This window comes from Triticum aestivum, chromosome 2D, assembly GCF_018294505.1.
Source record: "Triticum aestivum cultivar Chinese Spring chromosome 2D, IWGSC CS RefSeq v2.1, whole genome shotgun sequence".
Taxonomy (NCBI): Eukaryota; Viridiplantae; Streptophyta; class Magnoliopsida; order Poales; family Poaceae; genus Triticum; species Triticum aestivum.
The window spans coordinates 59050727-59061152 of NC_057799.1; the positions used below are offsets into that span (position 1 = coordinate 59050727).

Here is a 10426-nt window from a genome sequence, read left to right on the forward strand (position 1 = left end):
ACTATGAAAAGACAGGGGTGTTCACTGTAAAAAGCGCTTACAAACTTGCAGACATGCTGGAAAGAAACGGTACAGAGGGTCCATCAAGCTCAACTAGTGAACCAGGAGATAGAAGTGTTTGGGATGTGATCTGGAAAGCGAAGATCCCGGAACGAATCAAGATATTTGGGTGGAGGGTTGCCACTCAGTCTCTTGCAACCAAACACAACACACACAGAAGAACAATTGTGCCTGAGGATATATGCGACATTTGTGGAACTGAACCAGAAGATGAGTTCCACGCTGTTATTTCATGCACTCGCAGCAAGGCGTTGCGGAATGGCATGAGGTCAGCCTGGGATCTGCCAAAAGAGCAAGAATTTAGTAAAACTGGGAAAGACTGGCTGCAATGTCTGCTCATCCCACTTCCAGATCATGTCAGGAATAGAACACTAATGATTCTATGGAAAGCTTGGCAACTTAGGAATAATGTTATACATGGAGATGGAAAGGATACAGTGACAGGGGCCATGAGACAACTGGTAAAGCTGGATGAAGACCTGGATGTAGCCGCAAATGGCGATGAGAAAACAGGAGGCAAAGGTAGTCTGTTAGTGTATGCAGAGAGAATATGCAAACCAGCTGTGTCTGGAACAAACCAATGGACACCCCCACCAATGCAGTCAGCAAAACTGAACTCCGATGCAGCATTTTTACCAGAGTTTGCAAGAGCTTGGGATGGAGCAGTCGCCCGGGATCACAGAGGAACCCCATTCCTATCTGTGGGCTGCCAACTACATCAGTGTAGGACGGTGGAAGCAGAAGCCTCGTCTGTTCTACTGGGTCTAGATGAAATGAGCAAGTATTTTGATGGGCATCTAATTGTAGAGACAGACTGTGCTACTGTAGGGCATGAACTACAAAGAGAAGGAAGGAGCAGATCGCCCTGGCGTGGAGTAATAACAGACATAAAGGAACGGATGAGACACTTTGCCAGCGTGCAGATTAGCATTGTTAAGAGGAATCATAACAAGCTAGCACATGAGATTGCAGCGACGGCTAGAGAATATGGAAACCACTTCTTCCTAGCTGAAGTGCATGACAACGTTAGACAAAGAATGTTGTCGGAATGTAACAACACCAACGCATGATTGTATGCTTTGGTTCTAAAAAAAAAAAGAAGGGACGCCAATGCTTTCCACGGGTGTCCATGGATGTGAATGACGTCATTCCACCAATCTTTGACATTGTGGAATGGGTTGGGCCATATGGCCGAAGAGGCTAGATACGATTTTAGGCCCATCAGATGGACTGGCCCCATGCAACATCCTTCCTTGTCTCTGAATAGGCCCATCAGAACGCGCAAGGAGCATTTTAACAAGTCTTCCCCTTCCTCTCGCCCAATTTCCTCACCTGCCCCCGAGAAGAGAGAGAGAAAATCAGCGAGACGCGAATCAGCGGCGGCGATGGCTCTCCCGGCGTCCAGCTCCACCCTCTCCCGCTTCCTCTCCTCCCGCCGCATCCAGCCCACGGACGTCACCGCCCTCGCCACCTGGGGCATCTTCGCCGGCAGCGCCGCCATCTACCTCGTCCAGGTCCGTGTTGAAACTGTCCATTCACGATTACGCGTTCGATCGTATCCGCCGTCCGCCACTTTCGAGCCTTGCTTCCCCTCGCATCCGTCGCCCGATCCGTACATATGTTTGGTCTCTCGGTGTTAGGGTTTGGTTTCTCTAGATCCGATCTTGCCATGCCTGTGTACTGTAGCTGCTGGTTGTTTGCCTAGATCTACGGCGTGCTGGATCGGTCTTCACGCCCGGCGATCCGAGCGAGGTGATGTGATCTGGGAGGGATTATCAGAAGTTTATTACGTGGTCAAACTTGTTGTTTGGATCTAATTAGTGCTCTATTGGTAGGGTGGGATTGTATACGGTGGAGGAGAAGACCAAAGTGATTATGCGATGGCAACAGATTTATTCTGGCGAACCCCTGTTTGTTAAGGTGCCTTGGTGATAGGAACGTGCTGCAATAAATAGTTCAAGGCAAATGCTGAAGTAGCCATGGTCCTATCTACATCATGCTAACATGATAGTCTTTGACAAGCAAGTTCAGCACAGGGCACACTTCTATTCCCTCTGCCCCGAATTACTTGTGGCAGAAATGGATAGAAATGGGCGTATCTAGAACTAAAAATACGTCTAAGATACATCCATTTCTGCGGCGAGTAATTCCGGATGGAGGGAGTACCGGTTAGAACACCTGACCCAGTGTAACAGAACCTGGATGCAAAATACAATTTCAGTTTTGCAACATTTTGATAGGTAATATATGGTTTTAGTTGTTCAATCTTGGTGACATGAATTAACTTTCACTTCCTCCTGATAGTTTCTGCCGAGGCAGCTTGGTCTTTGCCTTTAGCTTCACATAACTAAGATGTGCATTGTGCCTAATAGCTCCTGGATGGTCTCAAACATGTCAGCGTAGATCCTCTCTAAAAGGGCACTTCTGTTGAATATTTTTTCTGGCGCATTCCATTATTTCTGACTCTTATGCATGAAAATTTGGAGTACATAGGTGTATTTTTTTAATAGTGTCACTGTCATGTATGCTTACGCTGCTATGAACTTAGTATCTACTCCCTCCGTTCCTAAATATTTGTCTTTCTAGACATTTCAAATGAACTACAATATACGGATGTACATAGACATATTTTAGTGTAGATTCATTCATTTTGCTTCGTATGTAGTCATTTGTTGAAATCTTTAGAAAGACAAATATTTGGAAACGGAAGGAGTAGTTCTGCACATCCTGTTTATTAGGTTTTACGGGCTATGTTGCCAGGTTTTAAAGTCAAACGTTAGGAATTTCTTTTGGTTGAAACTGGTACCTACTGCCTTGTCATGGGATGGACTTTATTTCCTCTACTATCAACAAAATCTAAGGATCCATTCTGCCATAGCCAACATTCAGTGATTGAGGCAATTTCTATGACTTGGCCTAGCTACTTCACATAGTGGGCAAGCCTTCCTGTCTGGTACAAAAATTCTTCCTCGCATCTTTTGTCCCCTGTGATGTCTGGTCTTTGCTGTGTTGGTGGAACCTGAAACTAAAATCATGTTGAAGATCCATGGTGTGCCTATGCTGTTTGTGTTAACTCTATTTAACCCATTCCACTAGTTGCTTGATCAATTCCAAGTACTGTATCTTGCTTATTTATTTGCCCTCCTCAAAGTCATAATTTTGCTGTTAATCTGTTTTTCTCTGAATTTTCCTGTCATGATCGTCGCACTATTAGTTTCAGTTTCTCGGTCTACATGATTCTGAATATCCTTTTGATTTTCCTTTGCAGCCATTCGACTGGATCAAGAAAACCTTCTTTGAGAAGCCCGAGCCAGAGGCATGAGTGTCGTCCTGGGCATGGACGGCTGCAACTTTTGATGCGTACATTTTCAGGATGATTCTCTGAGCTTGGATGACAACCCAGCCAATAATATACAAGACCCTCGTGTTCCCTTGTTTGATTTTCCATCCAGATGTAGGTTTCCTCTTGCGTTGCATGTAACCCTCACCATGGGAGGGGAATGATCATGTAAATTTATTTTCCGTCATCACAGAGAAAAGAAACTGTGCTCGTGTTTATTTCTCCTCTCTTGCTACGGTCACCAAAGAGTGAGCTTTTGGCTCACGCTCTTGCGTGGTGTTTTGTGTTCAGTCTGGTGTCATTTCTGGAACTAACTCACCGCGAACGCAAAGCCCATGAGATTCCCTTCCAAGATTCTTAGAAACTCGAGATTGAAATCACTTGTAAGACTCTGACAAAATTATGACGTGTTATGCCCTGAAAAAGAAAAAGGTTGAGAATGATGTGCTCCAAACACTTGTCAGTGGTAGTCTGTACTCTTGGGCCAGAAAACAGCGCCTTTGTAGTCTCAGTTACAACAAAGACGCACACGGGTAACGCACCGACTCGAACCATATTTGTTGTGTAGAGTCATAATAATCCTAACAACTCCACCTCACCACGAACAAGGAAAAATCCACCTGCCCGGTGTGCCGATCGATGCTGGCCGTCCACACCCCATTGCTAGCTCCACACACAAAGCCGGCCGGAAGCCACACATGCACGGCACGGCATGCTCTCTTACTTTCTCCTCGGATGAGCATGAGAATGAGCATGACAGCGTCCAAAAAGGTGTGGCTTTCCCCGTCAGCGCGCGAGCACGGACACGGCCACAAACACACGCCAGAAGCAAAAGGCGGGAGGCTTGGAAGCGTTCCAACCCCCACACGAGGAGGCCGCCACGTACCTCGCCCTCCCCCTTCCTCTCTCACATCTCTCTCTCTCTCTCTCTCTCTCTCTCTCACTCCACTGCTCTCTCCCTCCTCCTCTCCCTCCCAACCCCCGGTCAAATCCATCCGCCCTTGCCACTCAACCCACGCTCGCCTTTTCCGCTCAGACGCCACCCTCCTCTCTCTCTTCCCCGAGATCGATCCGTCCATCGATCGTGTTCGTACGTGCCTCCATCCGTCCGTCCTCTCCAACTCGTGCTCGATCGTCGTGGAGAGATCAGGCCACCGAGCGAGGTGATCGAGATGGGAGGGAGATCGCCGCCGTCAGCGGGGTGGCGGCGTTGGACGCCGCCGCCGCTTCTTCTTCTCCTTCTCGTGTCAGTGTTGGCGGTGGAGGGGAGGTTCGTGGTGGAGAAGAACAGCCTGCGGGTGACGTCGCCGGCGGCGCTGCGGGGCGTGTACGAGTGCGCCATCGGCAACTTCGGGATGCCGCAGTACGGGGGCACCATGCACGGCGTCGTCGTCTACCCCAAGGCCAACACCAAGGCCTGCAAGCCCTTCGCCGACTTCGGCCTCTCCTTCAACCCCAAGGCCGGCGGCCTCCCCGTCTTCCTCCTCGTCGACCGCGGAGGTTTCTTTTCTTCTCTTTCTTCATTCCGCTTTGCACTTTCGGAGGTCAGATCGATCCTGTGGTAATTTAACCGGCGGTGCACGTGCGTTTCCTTTGATCTGTCCTACTAGCAATTACGGCTGCCTGCATGCATAAATGGTTTAATACACCTCCTCTCTCATTCTCCCTAGCTAAATGTTAAAGATTCCACACGTTTTAGAATGGAAACAGGCAATAGGATTTGGACCTTGGAAAATATGGTTATCTATGGCTTCTGTCTATAGTATATATATATATGAAAAATGGATACAGTCTTGGTCATGTTCTTCGAGTGAATTAATTTCGTCAGCGAGAGGAGAGGCGCGGCACGGCATGACTCCCGCATAAGAAGCTATCTATATACGACATGTTAAAGAAATGGGTTTCAGATGGTTAGCTGGGACCCTCTTTTCCTTCTGTTGGACATTTTGGTGTATGTAGTTTGGTCCTACGTACTTTCCTAATCAAATAGCACATGTTTTGCTCATGTTCTTTGAGTGGACTGGTACCTGCATAGTTGCATAACTGTGTTCAGTTAGGTACTCAGCACATCTTGCAGTAAAAAAGATACTTAGCACACATCTTTGTCGTGTGTTGGATGGGGGCTCTTACGTGCTACTGTTGGGTTCGTTAACACCTTTATCAACTCTGCTTGAGTCTAGTTATTATTGCGCTATAGTCAGTCAAGGGACAGAACTAATTTGTCTGTCCACCTCGAACTGTTCAGTTTCCTGCGATGTTTGGTGTCATACACTTGCCTCTCTTCAGAAAATGCCTTTCCCTATCTTGCAATAAATGAGGAATTCACTTGAGTTGTGTCACGAAATAAAATCAACAAGGGTAATGTCCAAAAGAAGGAAATCTCTACCACAGTACCATCACCATAGGAGGAGTTTGATTAGGTGTGTCATAATACCATTCAGCCATAGTTGTTGAACAAAGCAGATAAATGCCATGATATATAATGATATCATCTTAAATCCATTATCTTCCTGTCTTATTTGGGTATCAACTTAAATCTTCTTTCTCCTACTTCTTAAATTCTTTGGAGTCAATTACATTGTTGGTGCTACAACTTGGCGCAAACGGTCACTTTAGTGCTACAAGTTGTGGCGTACATTGAAGTGGTGCAAAAACTTGGCTCGGACGTGCAAATACGGTTGCTTATCCCGTTTGTATAGGAAATGTGCGCTGACTAGGCATGCGCACCCTGCTGTCAGTGGCTAGACTAAGGTGAAAGAGCGTGTGGCCTGATTTTCACAAAATAAACCTCGGAACTTTGATTTAAAAAAAAGGTCCATGTAGGCGTGGCATTCTTCACCTCAGTGACCAGCGGGTCCTGCCTGTTAAAAATAAATAACAAAAAAGTAGGTGCCGCCAGGATTCGGACCCAAAACCACTTGCTACATCATATACGGTCCAAACCACTCTGCCATACATTTTCGACTGACTATTATATAATTGACATGCTGAAGTAAAAATATATTATAATTTTATATAATACAAATATTTCATAAACTACAACTAAAAATATTGTTTCAATTATACAAGCATTTTAATAATTATATGCACATTTGTATAGTTCAACGTTTGTATAATTAAAAATATTCATATTCCTACATATAAAATTTTGATTTGAATATTCAATCATATATATTATTTAAGTTAATACAGATACACACATTTACATTTCATCACGTTAATTATATTATTATTAAAATGTTTGTATTATCGAAAGTTATAACACAGAAATATCCATATTAATTAATTTTTTTAATATAATACGCGATTGTATATTTACAAACCATCGTTTGTTTGTATAATATTGATCACACATAAATGTTTGAATATAAGTTTTATTACTTACGTTTTACAAATATCGTAAAAAAAATAGTTGGCACAAATAGGCCGCAATATTTGCAGCCCATTTAAGCTCCACCTACGTACCGAAGGTATATATATTCTGTTAAGCATAGTTGAAAGTATAAAACATATTGCATAGTGGTTAGATACACATGTTTTGTTGCCTAGTCAGCACAGATTCCGTATACAAACGGAATAATCATCGTATTTGCACGTCGGAGCCAAGTTTTTGCACCATTTTAATGTATGCCACAGCTTCTAGCACTAAAGTGACCGTTTACGCCAAGTTGTGGCACCACCAATGTAATTGACTCAATTCTTTGCAACGTGCAGACTGCTACTTCACAACCAAGGGATGGAACGCGCAGACCGCCGGAGCCGCCGCGGTCCTCGTCGCCGACGACAGAGCGGAGCCCCTCATCACCATGGACACCCCAGAGTCGAGCGGCAAGGAGCACCTGGAGAACATCACCGTGCCCTCCGCCCTAGTCTCCAAGCGCTTCGGCGACGACCTCAAGGGCGCGCTCGAGAACGGCGACATGGTGAACGTGCTCCTGGACTGGAGAGAATCCCTCCCTCACCCGGACGAGCGCGTCGAGTACGAGTTCTGGACCAACAGCAACGACGAGTGCGGCGCGAAATGCGACATGCAGATGAGCTTCGTCCGGGACTTCCGGGGCGTGGCGCAGGTGCTGGAGCAGCGGGGGTACACCCAGTTCGCGCCGCACTACATCACCTGGTACTGCCCGGAGGCCTTCGTGCTGAGCGCGCAGTGCCGGTCGCAGTGCATCAACCACGGCCGCTACTGCGCCCCCGACCCGGAGCAGGACTTCACCACCGGGTACGACGGCAAGGACGTGGTGGTGCAGAACCTGATCCAGATCTGCCTCTTCAAGGTGGCGAACGAGAGCCGCAAGCCGTGGCTGTGGTGGGACTATGTGCACGACTTCGCCATCCGGTGCCCCATGAAGGAGAAGAAGTACACCACCGATTGCGCTCATGGTGTCATCAAGTCGCTTGGTGCGTGTGGTTCACTCTGCTCGCTGGTGTAAAAAACGCTCTTATATTATGGGAACGGAGGGGGTACTCTCTATTGTTTGCAGTGATGAGTCATGATTGGCCATTTGTTTATGTGTCCGGGTTTTTTTTGACAGGAATGGACATTGACAAGATTACCCAATGCGTCGGAGACCCTGACGCCGACGAAGACAATCCGGTGCTCAAAGCAGAGCAAGATGCTCAAGTGAGTCTCTTGATGATAAGCTCATAAGCCATAACAACACATTCGTTGGTAGCAGACTGATATTTAAGCCTTTGATCCTTCAGATTGGTCATGGTGCTCGAGGGGATGTTACCATACTGCCGACTTTCGTCGTCAATAACAGACAGTACAGAGGTGCGTCCACTCTCCCACTGCACATTTCTTTTCAGCTCAATGCTGTTTATGTTTTACTTCCTCTGTCTCATACACTAGTGTTAAAAAATGTCTTACGTTATGCGACCGTGGGGGTACTTTTCCTTTTGAACGTGTGTTTATTTTATTTTCTGTTTAGGGAAACTGGATAAAAGGGCGGTGCTACGAGCGATATGCTCGGGATTTGAGGAGACGACCGAACCCGATATCTGTTTGACTCAAGGTTTGTGGATTTGCACCCTTTTTTTTTGTTGTATAAACCTACCTGGATTTTATTCTTCATGGTTTATAATTTTTGGGCTTCATCTCTTCTTGCATATAGATATACAAACAAATCAGTGCTTGGAAAACAATGGAGGTTGCTGGCTGGACAAAAATACTAATTTCACCGCGTGCAAGGTAGTGAACTTCACTTGAAAAATGCTGCTGACATTGTTACCTCATCCTTGTTCTAACTCCATGGGTAACTTCTCCTAGGATACCTTCCGAGGGCGGGTTTGCGAATGCCCGGTTGTCAATGGCGTCAAGTTCGTTGGCGACGGGTACACCCACTGTGAAGGTAAACTTGTTTCTTCACCGAATCAAAATGATCTTCGTGCAACCTACACTTTTTATGCGTTCATGGGTTTGGCAGCCTCTGGCGTTGGTCGATGCCAAATCAACAACGGAGGCTGCTGGAAGGAGACCAGGAATGGCAAGTCTGTCTCTGCCTGCTCGGTAAAGATCATCTCTTTCAGATTGCAGTTATCTTTCTCATGGCTTCTGTGTGTGGTACAAAACTGAATTTTGGAAATCTGCAGAATGAGCAAGCTAAGGGCTGCAAATGTCCGCAAGGCTTCAAGGGTGACGGCATACACGGTTGCGAAGGTAGGTATCGCCATTAGAGATAACATTGTTCTGCAACCATGTTTGCATATTCTAAAGTAATTTTTCATATTTAATAAGTACCTCTCTGCTTGGCAATTGCAGATGTTGATGAATGCAAAGAGAGGCTCTTCTGCCAGTGCAAGGACTGCAGCTGCGAGAACACATGGGGGAGCTACGAGTGTGGCTGCGGTGGTAGCAACATGCTATACATGAGAGAGCATGACACTTGCATCAGTGAGTTGCCTAGCCTGAATTTCTTTTGGGACCTCACTATCTGATGGTCCAGGTCTCATCATATTTCTAGTTTCTCATTGCAAGGTGGTAATGTGGAATGTGCTAGTAGCACCTTCAAACAGTGCTTTCTTTGTCTATAACAACGTGCTAATTTGGCGCATTTACCGATATCGGTGCAGGCAAGGTCGCGACTTCGTCGGTGGGCTGGGGGTTCATGTGGGTCATCTTCTTCGGCCTCGGTTTCGCGGGAGTTGGAGCATACGCTGTCTACAAATATCGGTTACGGGTAAAATGCTCAAACATGATCGCTGCCACTCTGTTCTACAAAAGACTTTGCACTGATTTATGTGAGGCTCATGTACATTTTTGCTGTTGTCGGCAATGCCATGGCAGAGCTACATGGATTCAGAGATCCGCGCGATCATGGCGCAGTACATGCCGCTGGAGAACCAGGAGACGTCGAGCCACCAACGGCATGTGGACCACGCCGACATCTGAAACAGCAAAGAGTTTTACATACGGATCATCAAGCATAAGAGCTGCCGTAGTTTCTCTCCTCGCGTCCGTGGTTCGTGGTATCGTCAGAGCAGTCGGGTTCAGAGCTGGAGTTTTGAATTCAGAAGATTGGTTGGTTAGCTTATGATTCTGGAAGACGAAATACTTTTTTCCTTTTTTCTGAAACTTTGAGGACAGGTTTAGGATCGATCTCACCGGAGTTTAGCCCTCATTTAGTCATAATTTCGATGCTCGTGGTCTTTGTTCAGCGTGATGACATTGTGTAAATACCGTTGTTCGTTCGGACTGAATCGCCTTTGCTGCCCTTAATAAAGAGACCAGAAGAGCATTTAGCCTACTTCCCCAGAGAACGAAATGAAGATGTGCTTTTGCAGGTATCACAATTGTAAGATGAACGTCAATGCAAGTCCAGGGCCCGACGGATTTGGTCCGGCTTTTTTTAAAGCTAACTGGGAACTTCCCAAATTTGACTTGCTTGACCTCATGAACGATTTCCACAAAGGTACCGCTTATCTAGCAAGGATTAACAAGGCCTATATTGTGCTCCTCCCCAAACAAAGGGGCGCCACGACCCCGGAAAATTTCCGGCCCGTGTCCTTGCCAAACTGTCTCAT

General features: G+C 46.3%; 2 protein-coding genes across 3 annotated transcripts; both read left to right on the plus strand.

Moving 5' to 3' along the window:
- Positions 1-1319: 1319 nt before the first annotated feature.
- On the plus strand, positions 1320-3618 carry LOC123051552 (cytochrome b-c1 complex subunit 10, mitochondrial). Its single transcript, XM_044474454.1, has 2 exons — positions 1320-1574; positions 3329-3618. Exons 1-2 carry the CDS (start codon positions 1446-1448, stop codon positions 3380-3382), a joined length of 183 nt encoding a protein of 60 aa, XP_044330389.1. The 5' UTR covers positions 1320-1445; the 3' UTR covers positions 3383-3618.
- Positions 3619-4126: 508 nt separating this feature from the next.
- On the plus strand, positions 4127-10149 carry LOC123051550 (vacuolar-sorting receptor 1). 2 transcript variants are annotated; one of them, XM_044474453.1, is made up of 12 exons: positions 4192-4900; positions 7115-7801; positions 7936-8024; positions 8108-8177; positions 8335-8418; positions 8518-8594; positions 8673-8754; positions 8830-8912; positions 8996-9062; positions 9165-9296; positions 9476-9582; positions 9690-10149. In XM_044474453.1, the coding sequence occupies exons 1-12, from the start codon at positions 4573-4575 to the stop codon at positions 9792-9794; spliced, it is 1911 nt and encodes a 636-aa protein (XP_044330388.1). In that variant the 5' UTR covers positions 4192-4572; the 3' UTR covers positions 9795-10149. The 2 variants fall into 2 exon arrangements, with proteins under 2 accessions (XP_044330387.1, XP_044330388.1); XM_044474452.1 differs by having other exon boundaries at positions 4127-4900; positions 8673-8912.
- The last annotated feature ends 277 nt before the right edge of the window (positions 10150-10426 follow it).

Coding starts and splice junctions, on each gene's coding strand:
- LOC123051552 (XM_044474454.1), top strand. CDS start 1,446: ATGGCTCTCCCGGCGTCCAGCTCCACCCTCTCCCGCTTCCTCTCCTCC. Junction 1,575..3,328: donor CCGCCATCTACCTCGTCCAG/GTCCGTGTTGAA, acceptor TTTCCTTTGCAG/CCATTCGACTGGATCAAGAA.
- LOC123051550 (XM_044474452.1), top strand. CDS start 4,573: ATGGGAGGGAGATCGCCGCCGTCAGCGGGGTGGCGGCGTTGGACGCCG. Junction 8,178..8,334: donor CAATAACAGACAGTACAGAG/GTGCGTCCACTC, acceptor TTTTCTGTTTAG/GGAAACTGGATAAAAGGGCG. Junction 9,297..9,475: donor AGAGCATGACACTTGCATCA/GTGAGTTGCCTA, acceptor ATATCGGTGCAG/GCAAGGTCGCGACTTCGTCG.